Source organism: Artemia franciscana, chromosome 6 (assembly GCF_032884065.1).
Source record: "Artemia franciscana chromosome 6, ASM3288406v1, whole genome shotgun sequence".
NCBI classification, from domain to species: domain Eukaryota; kingdom Metazoa; phylum Arthropoda; class Branchiopoda; order Anostraca; family Artemiidae; genus Artemia; species Artemia franciscana.
The window spans coordinates 25,020,372-25,038,402 of NC_088868.1; the positions used below are offsets into that span (position 1 = coordinate 25,020,372).

At 36.9% G+C, this 18,031-nt stretch overlaps 1 protein-coding gene and 1 long non-coding RNA gene across 2 annotated transcripts in view; one reads left to right on the forward strand and one right to left on the reverse strand.

Moving 5' to 3' along the window:
- LOC136028227 (1-phosphatidylinositol 4,5-bisphosphate phosphodiesterase gamma-1-like) overlaps positions 1-18,031 on the forward strand; it is a 158,427-nt gene that overhangs the window by 38,027 nt on the left and 102,369 nt on the right. Inside the window, exons 6-9 of the mRNA XM_065705951.1 lie at positions 1,149-1,327; positions 6,791-6,932; positions 11,318-11,493; positions 16,463-16,643. Of these exons, the coding sequence (XP_065562023.1) occupies positions 1,149-1,327; positions 6,791-6,932; positions 11,318-11,493; positions 16,463-16,643 (678 nt within the window). The remainder of the gene's footprint in view (positions 1-1,148; positions 1,328-6,790; positions 6,933-11,317; positions 11,494-16,462; positions 16,644-18,031) is intronic.
- Positions 1-18,031, reverse strand: part of LOC136028234 (uncharacterized) — a 92,774-nt gene that overhangs the window by 19,012 nt on the left and 55,731 nt on the right. The gene's annotated exons all lie outside the window — the stretch shown is intronic.

The following is an 18,031-nucleotide window of genomic DNA, read 5'->3' on the forward strand; positions in this document are numbered from 1 at the left end:
AATTAATTGGTATCACTTTCGAGATATCAATGGGCAACTGCCCCCCCCCCTTGTGACCCCCCCCCCCCCCGAAATGATGCCCTGGCATCCAGGTATGGTTCTGGAGCGTGTCCTCTCCAAAAAACATAGGAAGATTTGCAAGATATTTTCCATACAATTTGCCTATGGATTATTCTGGGCACCCAACTGACTGATTGTATCTCACACAGTAAGCCGTACGAAAAATGTTGTTCAATCCAGGTTTCTATGGCTATAATGAAACGAAGGTTGAAATGGCTAAGACACGTTCTGCGGATGAAGGATGACAGATTACCAACGGTTGTCATTGTCGGCCAACCAAATGGGGTGGGAAGGTCTCGCAATGAAAGATTTGTGGGAAATGACTGCTTCCATGGAGGGTGGAAAGAATTGCCAATTGATATGTATTAAAATAACTTACTTGACTAGATTTATGTGTTCCAAATACAAGCATAAGCTGATTGACAGGATCAGCTGAGGAATAAAAACATTCGCTAAACATGGGATGAGATTCACAGGAGAGTCAAACTTAACATTTTGTAGGGCTAATAATTTTTCTCAAGGTTTTTCTATAAGGTTGTAATTTACCGTACTTAGGTCTCAATTTAGTAGAAGAAAGAATACGGATACGTGTTTTTTTTCAGGGGTGACCGTATCGACCCAGTGATCCTAAAATGTCGGGAGAGAGTTCATTCCAACGGAAATTAAAAGGTTTAGAGCCCTTTTTAAGAGACCGAAAATTGGAGGGCAACTAGGCCCGCTCCCACGCTCATATTGCAGAGGTGTTAAGTTCAGTATTTGGCAGTTTTAACTGTGACGTTTTGTCAATCTATGGCTTCAGAAAGTTTTTGCATCGTTTTGGTTGGTTAAAGAAATGCATATGCAAATCTAGTAATATAATTGAAAAAAATTCCACTGAACGAATAATGGCCTTGTGGGCGGTTTTACATAAAAGTATGTGTTTTTTGTTTTATGTGTGTTTTACATAAAAAGTAAAATAAAGTATAATTAAGTAAAAAAGTAAATAAAATGGAAAAATAAAATAAAGTGTAATAAAGTCAAACAAAGTAAATAAAATAAAGTATAGTAAGTCCAAAATAATGTGCTAAGTGTACTATTCTATTTTGCAGTCTTTATCATCGCTTCCACTAGCCGAACTACACCTTTGTGAAGAATGGTTTCACGGAAGGCTTGCGGGTGGAAGATCCAAAGCAGAAGAACTCCTTAAACAATGTGTCGACTTGGGAGATGGCGCTTTTCTTGTCCGGAATAGTGACAATTTTGTGGGATCTTTTTCTCTCTCATTCATGTATGATAACCTTTTTCTTATACAGAATAAAAACAAGTTTTTTTCTACTGAAACTAAAGAGCAATATTAAAACTTAAACCGAACAGAAATTATTCCGTTTATGAGGGGGGCTGCCCACTCCTCAATACCTCTCTCTTCATGCTAAAGTTTTTTAGTATGGTACTTACAAAAAAGGTTCTAGTTGTAAGTAAATGGACCTTGTGTTTCAAGAATCGTTCTTAAAGAATTGGACCAAAAGGCCGAACTTTAGCGTAAAGAATGGGATATTGGACAGGAGGCAGCCCCCCTCACATACGGAATAATTTCTCTTCGTTTTAGATATAATGTTGCTCCTTGCTTTCAGTAGAAAAAAACTTGTTGTTTTTTTTTATATTAATTTCTGACCGTTCTTTGAATAATTCCTTGAAATCTGCCTTTCCGCTCAGTAGAAGACCCCCCCCCCCCGAAAAACTCATCCATAGAAAATTCCTCCCACGTAAAATCGTTCCCTCTCATGAGAAATTCCCCCTGGGCAATTCCATCCTTGCTACAAATTTTCCCCAGAAAATTTTTTGCTTACGATGCCACGTGAAAAATACTCTTTAGCATACTTTCATTTGAATATTTCCTGGAAATCCCCTTTCCCTATACGGAAGTTTTTCTCATGGAAAATTTTCCGATGGAGGATTTCTTCTGGTGCTAATTCCCCCGCGGAGAATCCCCCCACGTAAAAATTTCCAGAGAATTCTAACTCCGCCGAAAATTCCAATCGGACACTTCCCTCAGAGCTTATCCACATGTAAAATGGGTTTACCAACGAGAAAGTAAGACAAAAAAAAAAAAAAAAACCAACAAAAAAATAAAACAAACGAATTTTGTGTGTGAATTCCTTGCAAATTACCACTGTGTAAAATTTCTTCTGAAATTTTCACCCCAGGAAACTTTCATCCTGGTGGGAAATGATCCCTGTATAAAATTCGTCTCACATAGATACTATGTGTAAACCATGGGCGAATTTCATAACTTGAGGCCTTTTCTCCGGAAGTTGTAGGGGGTCGTGTCATCCACAAAGACATAGCTATTACATCTTTCAACTATGTTGAACAAAACGGTTATCTCAGCATTTTAATCCGATGACTGGGGAAAAAGGGGTATGGAAGTTGGGCTAGCTGATTTTAGAGAAGAAAGGGCATGGGAGGCGGGCTAGTTGCCCTCCTTTTTTTTGATTACTTGTAAAGGAAACCAGAACCTGTCAACTTCTGACCATATGAACCCTCTTCCTATCATCTAGGACTGTTTGCTTGGTACAATCACTCTGGGAAGAACAAAGAAAAAAGTAAACACGCATCCATGATCATACTTCTGGTAAAAAAAACAAAGCTCTACATTTTTAAAGATAGGAGCTTAAAAATTCTATAAGAGGGTTCTCTAACACGCTGAATCTGATAGTGCAATTTTCAATAAGATTTCTTGACTGGGGGGGGGGGGGGTAATGTTTTCCCCCTTTGAAAAAACCAGGCAAATCTTCTCAGTATCCTAGCTTTTGATGGGTGATATTTAGCTGAATGAATGTCATATATTTGGAAGCAAAATAAAGAGTAAATTCTTTTGATGCATGTGTTGTTATCAAAATTCTGTTTTTTTTTTTATTTCCGCTTACTATTGGGTCGAGTCGCTCCTTATTTACAGTTTCTTACTACGAACTGTTTGATGACATCACGTGTGATATTGTACTGGATTTAAATAATAGCCTACTGTGTAAAATAAACACTGCAAAAAAGAAAAAATTACCATTGTCTCTTGTAGTTATTTCTTTATGTGACGATGGCAAGGGAGGAGCCAAAAACCCAAATCATCTCATTGGTTCACGAGCAAACACATCCGATCAGAAGTTGCACAGAAAAAATGAGGCTGATCTCATGGGTTTTCATTAGCTCATAAATCTTAATCTCATCTAAAATGGTTTAACCAATATCCAGACTGAAAAGGTTTCTTATATTTCGTTTGATTTTTTGTTTCTTAATTTCTTAATTGTTGCACGGTTTCCAAGAATATATGTGGTTCTAAGAATAATCTGTCTTTCCAGGATAATTGTGCTGCCAGGATGTTTTTTGGGGATTCTTTAAAATTTTCATTACTGCCATTGAACTCCCAAATTTACGAAAAAATTCAAATTTTGACTGGGGAAGGGTCCTAAAAGGCTCCTGCTACTTCTACGTTAATCGCACAGTCTCAGTTCCTTGAAAATTCTCATAAGCAAGGCCTGTAATGGAATCCCATCCTGATCGATCGACCTTTATTGAGTAGCTACTGCAGCTTCAGAAAATATAGAGGATTACTTTTTTTTTGACGGATCTCTAATCTATTAACTTGAAAGTAAAAAAAAAAGAACTTGACACACTTTCATTTTAGCTTTTTTTTTGTATTAAAAACAAAAAGGAGTCGATTAGATACCCTGTCGTTTTGTTAAAATATCCAAATCGTTATTTTCGTCTTACCTTAGTTTAATTGCTAGAGCTGGGTAAAAGCCAAAATTTCCATGGGGTTCTTTTCCCTTGAGAACTGAAACCTAGAATTCACTTCTTACACCCCAACCCCTTACACCGAGAACAAGTCGTCGAAAAAAATAACTTCTGAGAAAAAGCTTACAAATCAATTCTATCCATATCTGTCAGTAATTTATCTACTAGTCGCGTCAGTTTCGGGAAATGTGAATGGGTTTAAGTTTCTTTGGATAGTATTTACTTTTAACATCGAAAATAAAACAAATTGTAACGGACTCTCATTTATGCGTTTTTTTGGTTTTCAACGTTGAGGAGTTGATTAGATCTACTGTCGTACATTTAACTATATGTTCTGTTTTTTGTATTAAAACATCAAGGAATCGATAGGATCTCCTGTCGATTATGTTCGAATATAAAAATTGTAAATTTAATCTGAACCAAGGCTGTATCCAGGGGGAGGGCTTCGGTCTGAGCCCCCCCCCGCCTAAATTTTGTCTGACTAAAAAACGTCTTAGAAATGCATTTAATTTTTTTTCGGTTTTAAAAGCTTTTTTTATCGTAAGCAATTTCTCTGGTAAACACCTATCAAATCCTCTACCGTTTTTCGGAGCGGCTACACTTCAGAACCATACCCGATCACTTTTATCACTGTATCTTCCATTATTCTAATCTTGGTGTTTCTTCAGTTGGTTTCTACATTACTTTTTTTCTAAGAAATACTGATACACCATGAAGGATTGTCTTAATAGGTAGAGCGACTAAAATATCTAATTGCTTGTCGTATTCTGAGTAAAATTAATTGAGTGGATGACAGGAAGAAATGCTCAGAAAGAATAATTGAAATAATAGCATTGTTTGGCGCTATCCATCCAGAACCAATTCTATAGGGGTAGTATTCTATCAAGCAAAGATTCATTTGAAAAGCGTGTGAGAAAAATCGGGGTCGGATATTCTTTATATGCCTCTTGCCAAGGAATATGCCACAAAAGAAGAAGGCAGTATACTAGTTCTTTGAGTACCTTTCCCACTGAGGACAGGTCCGTACACCCATATTCATCATAGCGTTTAGATATTATATAAAATGGTTAAACTCCTTTACAACATAGTTGGGTGGTATATATTGAAACATTGTGTATAAGAGACTTGACAACTGTAATTTTTGTCTTAACAACAGCAATATTCACTATTGTTATCATTATATCTGGATCATTGTAAAAATGTTATGTTTATCGAAGTCCACTTAGCTTTAATATTAGTGTAGTATAGTTATTTTTTTTCCTCTTTTGTGCTTAAGCGAAACACTTTCAAAAATTAAGTTATTATTATTATGGTAAGCACTTGCTTGTTGAAAAATAATCAATCCTTCTACCCCCCCCCCCAAGAAAAGCCTAAAAAATTAGCATATACGCTCACTCGATTTAAAAATGAATAGCAATTACCCGACAACTGTCTATTTATCTTAAATTAATTTAAAAAATAATACTAGTTAATTCCGTTCTGCGAAATTCAGAATGGATATAAACAAAAAGAATATAAATTTAACCTTCGTGTATATACTAAACAATGGATATACAAGTCCAGGCCTTAGAAATAGAAAAGTGGACTAGATAACTTTTCCTTATGGAAGAGGGGGGGGGGGTGAAGCATTGAATATTGAATTTTAGGCACCTATTTTACAATTTGTTCCAGGAGCACCATGGAATTGGAACAAATCTTAGGGAAGACTGACCCCCTTTCGTAGACTTAGAGATGCTGTAGATAAAGTTTAAAGTAAAAACAGTAAGGTTTTAGGGAAGGAATAGATGTGTTAACAAATTCTTGTGTTAACAAATCAAAACAAATGTGTTAACAAATCAAACTTCTGTTTAGGTAGATAGCTTTATTCAAAGACCGTAAAGGAGTTATGCTTCGGGAGAACGTGGTAAAAAAACCCTTCTAGACTAAGATTATACTAATGAGTTGGGGAACCAGGTAAAAGTTGTAGTGAATTAAATTAATTTATAGGGATAAGTGAGGATAAAGAAGGGACATTGGGTACCGAGAAAATTGGAAGAGTGGATAACATCTTTTACCTATGTGGCATCATTAGTACGGACGGTAAAAATGTTAAATAAGAAAAGTGCTTGCAGCTACTGATGCATCCATGAGGTCTAAAATTCGTTGAATACAAACACTGACTAGTCGCTAGAACCACTTTTTTCTAGTTACATGTACTTTAAAGCCCTTTCCACTTCTTTACAAACTACCTAAACTTACTTATTTTGTTCTAAGATTTAAGATAACAGTACTGCAAGCTTTTGGCTCTGTTTTGGACCAACTTTAAAGTTAATATTGAGCTTAATCTCCGGAGTTCTCAATCTCCGGAGCTAGACTAGTTAGACTAGTTAGACTTGTAGGTAGACTAGAGCTTCTTCTTAGCTGAAAAAGCATTAGTTACAGTATGCGCCTAGTGCTGCCTCCAGCCCACTCATTACATGCATTTTCTTCATCCAACTTATCAGGGTCATCCATATCAGACGCGGTATTAGCAATATCCTCAGTTATGACATCGGGTAGATCATCTTCGTCCGCATTGATTTCTTGCTCTCTACTTGACCCTTCTTTCAGGCAATCACCATTGTCGTCAGATTCACATGCAACAACTTGCTCTACATAAATTTCTCCCCAGAACTTGAGAGCATTGGTTACACAAAGGTGAAGGAACAAAAAAAACTGGTTAAAAAAACAGAAACAGAAAAAACAGGTCAACAAAAGACAAAAAAGACACAGAAACAGGTCCGAAAAAAACAGATGTCCTGTTTCTTTTTTTTTTTTTTTTTTTTTTTTTTTTTTTTTTTACAGAAACAGAAAACAGGTTAGACAAAAATAAAAATACAAATAAAAACAAAAACAGTGCCGATGCTTAGATGGAACCACGAATATTGCTATTCAGAATAACAGGAATACTGTGTTTCAATATCAATTTTGTTTCTTTTTTCAGACGGAAAGGCAGAGTCTATCATTGTCGAATCAGATCACGATTAGAAAGAGGAGAGACTAGATACTACATGGTTGACAGGGATATGTTCAGTAGTGTTTATGAACTTGTCATGCACTATCGAAATAATCCACTTCGAAGTCACGTAAGATATTTTCGCAAAATTAAACTAAAAATCTGCTTTTTGTGTATTGGCGGTTTTGTCTCTCGGGTGTTTCCACGGGGATGGGTCTATCCAAGCCCCTCATGTAATTTTCACAATTCTGTGTTGATGCCCATTTTAACTTATTTTTTTATATAATTCGTTTGTTTTGCAATTTTGACGAAATTCCCCCCTCCCCTTCCCCTCTATCCCCAAATCCTGTGTTAGCTCAGGGGATTGTTGCTCTTCTTGGCAATATGGGACCGGGGCTCAATTGTCGCTGCCACAAGGCTGGATAACAAACTTGCTACCTGTCTCTGTAAAAAGAGACCGAGTAACTCAAGTGTTGAGTAGACACCGTATGATAAACAGCCCTGGAGAATCTTCGTCCTTTCTATCCCCATCCGCTTAGAAGTAAGGTCTCGTTGAAATAAATGCTTAAGAGCGTGTCTATGGTACTATAAGATCTTAAGCTATAAGAGCCACCAATCTCTATTTTTCATATATTAAGATTCACAGTGCCATCAATGAAAATAAATCGGTGCTAGGGATAGAACTAGATTTGAGCACCAGAAAAAAAAACGCATTTTCTAAAATGAAGAGGCGTCTTGTTTCTCACTGGTGCATGCACCAAATTATTTTCCTGCGAGTTTTTTTCTTAGGATTATCTGTGACAGAATGGATGTTAATTAATATAGTTTTTTTACTAAAAAAAAAGAAGAAAGGAGAGGGATTGTCTTTTCTTGTGTACCCAAAGAATTTTATCTGGATGTTTTGTTATTAGTATTTCTCTATGCGGTGAGAGATGTAATCTGAAAAATTTAGGAACTAAAAATGAGCTGCCTGGAAAGTAATAAACTCAGTTTTAAAGCTTTGACAAGTACTCTCTGAGGGATTAAGAAATGTGTCCTGTGGAGGATGTCTCCTGGAGCAGATTCCGCATGGCGATTGATCTCAGCTCAAGACAAAGCCCCTTAATCAATTTTCCAGTCAACAGTCTTTCTGACGGGGGTAGTTGGCGTAAGCGGAGGTTTAGCGAACTCTAATCTCCTCACCGCAACTGTGGCAGGGATCGTGCTAGTAATTTCCTCAAGAAAGCAAATTTTTTAGAGGCGTATCTTAATTTTCTCTTACTGATTGGTGCTAAATTTTGAAAGTGGTTTATTTGGGAAAGAGTACGAGTGACAAAAGAGAGTTTCTAAGATGATAGTTTGGTTCTTCTATATAGAATAGTTATATTGAACTTGTGTTTAGAAACTGAAACTTTAGAAACTTGTGTTTAGAATCGGATCTTAATGAAATTTCATGTTTGAAAGGATATCATGTCTCAGAGCTCTTATTTTGAATCCCGACTGGACCCGGTGACATTATGGGCAGTTTGGGGGGGGGGACCTAAAATCTTGGAAAACGCTTAGAGTGGAGGGATCGGGATGAAACTTGGCGGAAATAATGAGCATAAGTCCTAGATACGTGATTGACATAACCGGAACGGATCGGCTCTCTTTGGGGGAGTTGGGGGGGATTTAATTCTGAAAATTAGAAAAAATGAGGTATTTTTAACTTACGAAGGAGTGATCAGATCTTAATGAAATTTGACGTTTGGAAGGATATTGTGTCTCAGAGCTGTTATTTTGAATCCCGACCGGATCTGGTGACATTGGGGGGAGTTAGGGAGGGGAACCTAAAATTTTGGAAAACGCTCAGAGTTGAGGGATCGAAATGAAACATGGTGGAAAAAATGAGCACAAGTCCTAGATACGTGATTGAAATAGCCGGAACGGATCCGCTCTCTATGGGGGAGTTGGGGGGGGGGGGGGGTAATTCTGAAAAATTAGAAAAAGTGATGTTTTTTTTTTAACTTACGAAGGAGTGATCGGATCTTAATGAAATGTCATATTTAGAACGACCTCGTAACTTGGATATTTATTTTAAATCCAGGTTGGATCCAGTGTCACTGGGGGGGGGGGAAATCTTGGAAAATCCTTAAAGCGGAGAGCTCAGGATGAAACTTGGTGGGAAGAACAAGTACAAGTCCAAGATACGTGACTGGCATAACTGGACCGGATCCGATCTCTTTTGTGGAGTTGGGAGGGGGGAGTAACTCGGAAAAATTAGAAAAAATTAGGTATTTTTAACTTACGAACGGGTGATCAGATCTTAATGAAATTTGAAAATTGAAACTTGAAGGATATTGTGCTTTAGAACTCTCATTTTAAATCCCGATCAGATCTGGTGACATTGGGGGGAGTTGGAGGAAGAAACCGGAATTCTTGGAAAACGTGAAAATCAAGGTATCTTACGAATGGTTGATCGGATCTTAATGAAAATCGATATATAGAAGAATCTTATATCTCAGATGCTCATTTTCAATTTGAATTGGATCCGGGACATAAAGGATTAGAGGCGGAAAACAGAAATCTTGGAAACCGGAAATCTTGGAAAACGCTAAGAGTGGAGAGATCTGGATGAAACTTGAAAAATTGAGGTATTTTTAACCTAAAGAACGGTTGACCGGATCTTGATGAAATGTGATATTTAAAAGGAACTCATGTATCAAAGCTTTTATTTCAAATCCCAACCAGATCTTTTCACATTGGGGGGAGTTGGAGGGGGAAACTGGAAATCTTGGGGAACGCTCAGAGTGGAGAGATCGTAAGGAGTAAGGGGGTGGGGTTCAGTGCTTTGGCGAGTTTGGTGCTTCTGGACGTGCTAGGACGATGAAAATTGGTAGCCGTGTCAAGGAGCTGCACAAATTGACCTGATAAAGTCGTTTTCCCCGATTCAACCATCTGGGGGGCTGAAGGGAGAGGAAAAATCAGAAAAATTGAGGTATTTTTAACTTACGAGTGGGTGATCGGATCAAAATGAATTTTGATATTTAGAATGATCTCGTGACTCAGAGCTCTTATTTTAAATCCCGACCGACATTTAGCCTCTGATTTTCCTTTTAAATCAATCTATTGATTCTTAGAATTTCGCTAGAGCTCATACCATATAAGCTCTTGGCTCTTCCGACCTCGTCACAAGTGCCATATGAGCTCTTAGCTCTTGTTAATCTTTATGATAAAAGAACCAAGGGGGGTGGGGAGTTGCTCCAACACCCCTACTGTCCCATTGCGAAATTTTTTGCCGAAAAATAGGCATTTCACACCTTGCATAAATCAAAAAGGTTGCAATGATATATACTGTACTGTTTGGGGCAAAAATTGGGCCCTTGCTTCTCAAATACGCCCTCCCCCTCCCATCTCGCTGCCAGATTTTTAGTGGAGAAGGGGGTATGTGTTGCTCTTTTTTGAAGCGGAATAATAAAAAAAAAAATTATTTTGCATGTTTTGAGGCACAAGGGGGCTCATAGCCCCTTGAAGACCATCCCCAAATTTTAAGCAGAAAGACAGTGCTTTTCATTGATCAGCATTTGATATATGGGGCAAGTACCCTGGACCAATTGGACTTAAGAATCATGATTTTCAGAAGCGTATTTCCTTCTCCAGCCTCCAATCTATTTAAAACTTATAAGGCAAGTAATTTTGGGCCAAGGAATCAGAGCAAAGGGATTTTCAAGGACGTCCGCCACTTATGAGTCTTCACCGAATTGTCTACATACACTTGAGATATAGGATATTCTCCGCCAAGGAGTATTTAATCAAGGAATTTTACATCATTCGAGTTTACAGCCCGGGTGTTTTTGTCGCGACGGGCTACATACTTATGCTAACCGCTTCCTTTTTTATTCGTCTCCTACCCTTTTTATCTCAGGCAAGTTTTTCTGTACAAGTTGTTCAACAACGATTCTAAACAATAATAATACAACACAGTGGTTCAGTTTTACAAATTAGTTTAGTTTTCAGTTTTCAGTTTTACATTAGTAAAGCGTTTGAGTGACAATCACTCTGTATAATCAGAATGTTTTTACCATCAAATACATAGGAAACAATAAGTAAGTATTATGTCGAGAGGCAAAGTAAAATACGCTTTGATTGTAGATGCTGCGATTCTAGAAATAACAATGTAGGTTATGCTTAGTTTTATATTTTTGGGCGATGTATTAAAGCGTTAGCTTATGTCCCTGGTGCATTTTCAAACTAAGAACAATATTTGGGAGGCAGGAAGTAAAGAATAAAGTTATTTTTAAGGAAACGGTTTATTTTAAGACAGTTTTTAATGAACGCCATCGTTTAAATCTTTTTTAAATTAATTTTGAAATATACCGGTTTCAAAGTTTCTATTGATTTGGATAACTTTGTTATTTAATGGATGGCGAAGAAAAAAGATTGAAGCGTTCCTTCCACAGCTCTTTCTTCGGCGAAGCAGACCAAAGGCTGCAACAACTCTTCTTTTTGCCATAGCAACGTTAACAGCCTATTTTATATTGTGAATTTTTTTTCTAGGATTTTAGTATTACACTTGGAACCCCTGTTCCTCAATCTAATGTGCACGAAAATCAGCCTTGGTTCTACCCAAATATTAATAGAAATCAAGCAGAAGAAATGCTTAGACTTATACCAAAAGATGGCGCGTTCTTGGTAAGGCCATCTGAAAGTGAAGCGGTTACTATTTCTTTCAGGTTAGTTCGAAATTATTGCACTTTCAACCTTATGTTAGTGAATTCTTGCTGTTCAATGGATCTATGAAAGTGATACGGCCTGGATCCGTGCTTGCAGTTCAAAATCGGTTCGGTGGACTCTCCATGAAACTAAAGCACCATAAACGCATCTCCCCCTCTTTCCTTGAAATGTTTATGTATTTATTGAGGGCTAATTCAATTCTTTGGCTTCTCAACCTAAAAAGTACATTTCAGTTGGTTTCAAGTCCAAGTTTGTTTATTTACAGTATATGGACAACACCAACAAAACACGACATTTGACATCCTCTCTCCCAATGTGCTCCAGGGCCCAAAGACAGGGAAAAAGGAACGAACAAAAAATATGAATCAAACAGTTTCGTTTTTGTAATTCTAATATTCATCAAGGTGACGGATATGAGAAGAAGCTTTCCGTTTTTTTCAAAGATAATTCTTTCTTATTCAGCTCTTGATTTAACTGGGTGTCATCCAAGGGTTTAAAGGCTCATCTCTCTGACGCCATCTTTTATCTCTGACTGTTAAGGGGGTGGTGATGGGCTTGTCTGCAAATCTGTCACATCGCTCTTTACAAAGTCATTTTTTGACTATTGTGTGAAAGAAATTGTAGTTTGATTTCATTGAGTAAAGAGGCTGGTCTAAATAAAGTCTGGTGAAAACTCATGCTTTACAAAATAAGTCTCTATTTTGAAGACTAAATGTTAGAATTTTGTTTTAAAGACCGGGACACTAAATGTTTTCCCCTTCTTGAAACGCCGAACGGGGATGACCATGCATTAAACTAGCAAACTCTTTCGTTTGTATATATGGCCATTTTAAAATAAATGTATAGAACCAGGGTTCAATCCTGCTTTAAAATGATATTTTGTTAAGCCTCTAGTTTTTTGTTTCTTTACCTTTCTATTTAAGCGTATTTAAATTTTGAACAAAATGCAAAAAAGCTAGCTTGGTTCGTTTTCGAAGAGAATATATTGATAAATATTTTATCCAAGAAACTGGGGTTTCTTATTTTACCCCTTTAGAAACTGGGGTTTCGCCTTCAAGGCCAGAATACTAGATTTACCGTTTTGGTTTACTCTTCGGGCACTAAAAACAAAACAAAAATGATAACTTTAGCATTTAGGGGGTTTGAGTGGTCAGTAAACCCTCTATTCGAAGTAATTTATACCTTTGGCTTGACTTATTCTTTTAATTTCTGTTCTTTTAGGTGTCTTTATTCATTCACAGTAATTTCTGCAAGTTAAGGACTGACTTAATTATTTTGTTGTGGGAGCACCCCTTTGGTTTTGTCCTATTTTATTTTATGAATTTTTGTCTGCGGTACCAATATCAGGTTATTACGAACTAGTTGTAATTGTCTAATCCCTTCAATTTCCGTGGATAGTATATACTTCCGCCTGGATTGATGAATGTGGCATAATACTTAGGGAAGCTACAAAAAGGCCAAAAAGGATGGTTTTCGGTTTTTATTGACCATGAGACCACAATGTATGAGCTGAAGCTAAGTTTTGTTGTCTTGGTCAGAACAGCTATGTAATTCTGTTTTGTCTTCTGTTATTTCTTCGAGCAAGTACAACTTAGTTTCAAATTAAAGTAGGGCTAAAATATAGAATCGCTTAAGATGTGCGAAGGTTCCCTTCCCCATCGTCAATTTGTTTCTTAGACTAATAAATTGAAAAATTATGAAATCCTTCTGCAAGACATTTATGTTTGCGATTTGGGTTGAGTTTGCTGTTTCGCTTTTTGCATTTGGAACTGAAACTGAGGAAGAGGTATCTATCTCACATGCCTCATTAAATTTAGTAGTTCTCCCAGTTCTATAGAAATTGAAGCTTACTCTTTGCTATTTTCTTAGTAGTGACACTAGAAAGTTTGCTCATGGCAAGAAAATCAACTTCTGGATTAAGAGAGGTACACCGTTGCTACTAATACTGTACATAATCCTTGAAAGGCTGATAATATTATACGACACAAGTTTTCTTTTGTACCAAAATTGGCTCATGAAGTAAATCATTTTTCAAGGGGCTGACAAGTTAATTTATTGCTGTACATATTGAAAAAATAAAATCAGATAACGTTCTTGTATAGTTTTATTTGCTCCAAAACCAGTTAATTTCTGATACTTGTGAAAACAAGCTTAAAGGCATTAAGTGGTCCTGGGGATCTTCCTTCATACCCCTCCCCTTGTCAACTTTGCAGTAAAAAGTTATGCTTGTTGCACCTCTTTTGAAGCAGAAGCCCATAGTTTTCAACCTGTATCGTTAAAAAGTTGGCCTGGGCTTCCTTCAATAGTTCTCCTGTCATTCTAAAAAGGCAGGGGATTCTCTCTAGACAGAAATTTAGACTCCTAGACAAAAATTCTGTCTTCCATTGCAGAATTAGAATCTTGACATATTTTTTGACTGATTTACTCCGCCTGAGATTAATCGCATGAGATTATTAGCATATGTCAGAGGTAGTTGGGAAAATAACCAAAAAGATAAAAGTGTCGAAACCCACTTAAAATTTGGTGGACACGTACCTACACTTAAAGAGGTTGTTCCCTTGAAATTTCAAAAGTTTACCTTTACACTCCAGGTATCTTTGCCCTCGAGATCTAAGAAACTTTGAAACCAGCTAGTGCCTCGACCAGAGTAAAATTTCCTGAAGCAAGTCTGCTTGACTATAGCCATCATACCCATCAAACTTCAGGTTGATCGTCTTACCTTCCAGTGGAAAGCAATTGGAGCTACGAATTGATGTGCAACTCCGAAAATCTGTCTCCTATGTCGCCCTGCCCCAAGGTTTTTGTCGCAGAAGTTTTATCATTCCTCTCTTCCATTTGCCCAAGATATATACTCCTTAAGTTTAATGTCGATCGAAGAAAATAAGGGCCTGTCTGCTTTTCTGCTGGAGAATTGGCAGTGGATGTAGGTGTTGGATGGCCCGCAGACATGTTTTGCACTTTCAATCATACAAGGTTAAAATTCTTGTTCTATTCTGGCATAAAAAAGGTTGAAGGCACCTATTTTTCAGCTAGACTTGGCCGTGAGTGGGTTGAGGGGGGTATTGGAGAGGCCATTGGCCCAATATGGTTTTCAATCAAACAGGTTGAAATCATTGTGTGATTCAGTATCAAGCAAAGTGGCAAATGCGTGCCTTACTGCTAGAAAAAAAAATACTTGTAGGATTCTAGTTTAAAGTAGCCGCATCATGCGTCTCCTCCTGATCCCCACTGTAGGTCCACTATTTGGATTTGGCTCTCTTTTGCTTAGACTTAGGGCTTAAATCGTCTTGGCGATGTGCCAACAAAATTCCATTGATTGTGTATTGATCAGTTGGAAGCATCGGTTAGATAAATCCGAAGACTTGCAATTTCAGCTGCCTCTTTTTCTATCGAATATACCTTGACACCGAAACCAATCAACGGGTTCATGAAAGCGGGCCTAATTAAATATATTTTGCCCATTTTATACGCTTAAGCCTTTTAACTTGGAAAATATTTTAAACTTTTTTCTTCTTGGTCCAGCATACAAATCTTGTAAATTTCAAACCAGATCAGACAATCCTTTTTGATCGTATGGCCTTTCGGTAAAATTTATTGAGCGTTCAAGTTCCATTTGACCTGAGGTACATACTTCGCACTTTTCCAACCAATCAGATATGAACCTTTGGCAAACTGCTTACCAAAAACATTTTCGGTAGAAATATACTTGTCCTTTGAGATTACAATCCCCGTAGTCTACCGCATGTCCTACAAGTTTTGAAGTCGGTCAGAACTATTTTACATTCTTAATGTCCTGTATATACTCCCAGAAACACCTCTTGTTAAGGGTCTAATCTAAAATTTACCTGTACCAGTCATGACGGACAAGACTCTAACTAACAGTCGTTTTGCGATTGTTTCCTGGTCAAACATGGTACAAAATAAAAAAATTCCATTCGAACACTTTTTTTTATCGTTCCCGTGATTTACAGTAAGTCCTTGAAAAACTAAGTATTGTGGAGCACGAGGAGCATGTGGATTTTCAAGATAACTAAAGCGAGTACTCATCATCGGCAGGGTATCCCTTCTCTGGTGCCATTATTAGCCGAGTTTCGGTGTTCGTATACTTCTTTAGCCCGCACTAAGCTCAGTAGCCATAATAGGGTACAGTTCAATAGCCTAATTAGGATAAAACAGGAATCAGAGGTATGGAACCAAACACCTATGAATATAGAAGATTGGATTCGATATGAAAATTGACAGCAGTTCATATTACTAGCCAAGAACTGCCTCCTTCTTTAAGTTTGTCCTTCATCCCTTGGGGAGATTTTTGCTTGACTAGGGCTCAAAAATAAGATAAAACTCCTTTAATGGTTTTTAATAATTTTTAAGAACCTGCCCCTATTATTTTTATTCCTTTGTGTCAATATTATTGATTTTGTCGTGTCAACAGAAAACCGCTTGTCTCTCATGTTTAGCTGAGGGTCTCCATACAATTTCCTGGTTGGGACCGTTCTCCATGGTATCGTATATGACTCACAACAACATTGTATGCCACTTAGAAGTTTGAGTTACATCTTTAGTTTTAAATGATTTATATGTCGTGCCTAAGGGGATTTGTTAAAAGTTTTAATGAAGTATCTTGAAATGCATATTTTTTTTAGAAATAACTGAGATATTAAATTGGTCATTTTTGGCCTAGTTTCAGAATTTTGAAACTATTTTGTAGGTTAGTGTTTTATAGTTCTGTTTACTGACTAAAATACAAAATTTCACTTTGAAATATTTGGTTTAATGCTGTGTTTATCGCTATTTGATTGTTAAGTCAGGTAATAAATTATAAAAAATGTGAAATACATGTTGTGTTAACTTAAACGTGACTTGGAATAGGGCTCTTTGTCTTCTTCCACCTAAATTGAAGTGAATTTGTCTGGAAAAATTTTTCATGGCAATTTTAGGTCGGTTTTTATTTTGCCTGTTGTTTTACAGAGCAGACAAGAAGATAAAACACTGTCGTATTCGACAAGAAGATAACCGCATGTACAGTGTGGGATCGCTTAATTTTGACTCAATAATGAAGGTTGTTGCTCACTACGAAAAACATCCATTATACAAAAAAGTTCGGCTTCGGTATCCCGTGACTGAGGAGTCATTGAGACAGCGAAGTCAGGTATGTTGAATATTTTTTGGTCCAAAAGAAGTTTCACGGCTATTTTTTAAAACGAATTAAACATAATTATTTCCAATTTTCATTATCCACAGTAGGAAAAATTCTTTAATCTTGGGTTTGGTGTTTATTTTACCGCCATAATTTGAATTATTACTCCCAATGCATCATAACTGACTCCCCGCTATATGTACATCCTCCTCTATTGTAAGCTAAGTTTTCAGGGGCACTACTACTACTGCTAACAATTCATCGCAGCACCAAGCCGTCTGAGGCCAACACAGCCACGAACGTTCCTCCTCCGTCCCAATCAAAACTTTGGCTTTGTTTCCTCGCTTCGATTAAACGCTGAAGTTGTTAATCTGTAAGGATTTTAAAATAAATACTAGGCACACCAAGTCGCAAAAGTTGCAAACCCCTCATTACAACCAACAAAAGTTACAAAGCCCTTATCGTTAAAAACGATACCGTTAAAAAAAACTTACCGTTAAAGTTACAAAGCCTTTATCGTATTGTAAAATATTGATGTTATGTAAAATTCTAATTAATATTAATGTAATAATTACATTATTGTAAATTTAAATTACATTAATGTAACCTTTACATTAATATTACGACCTTAACATTAATGTTTAAACCTATTCTAGCTCCCTGAACTCGTAAAACATCTAAAAATTTCTTCATGTTTCTCTCACTTTCATTTTTTTTCATTATGCTTAAATCATCAGCAAACTCTAAGTCCAGGAGAATTTTTCCTTCCATTTGATTCCGTGGTCTCCAATTACCTTTCCTGTGCTCCTTAAGTTTAATCCATCAAAATGGTCCAAATATAGGCGGATAGAACCAAACCCTGCTTAACTCATGATTTAATACGAAACCATCTGCTAACCTCATTTTCTACCTGAACCGTAGCCGTGTTATTCTCGTACATGGCACTAATCACTTTAATGCATTTGTCTGGTAGACCATAGAGGAATAAAACCTTCGCTAGAGTTCTTCTATCAACAGAAACGAACGCTTGCTCAAAATCTATAAAACTGAGGACCAAAGGTGTTTGGTAACTCAGGCACTTTTCAATTATTAGCCTAATAGTAAAAATTTGGTCGACACCTCCTCCACCTTTTGTGAAACTGTACTGTTCTTCTCTCATAACTTTGTCTGCAGCATCTCTTAGTCTAAAAGGTATCATATTACTAAGTAATTTGCTGCCTACAGATACCATACTAATGCCTGGACAATTACCACAGTCACTCTTATCACTTTTCTTATGCAGTGGTTTAATTAGGGTTTTCTCAAAATCGTTAGGTACTTCCCCTTTTTCAAAAATCATATTTATAATCCTCAGTAAATTATTTCAAACCTCAGAGTCGTCATATTTAAGAAACTCATTT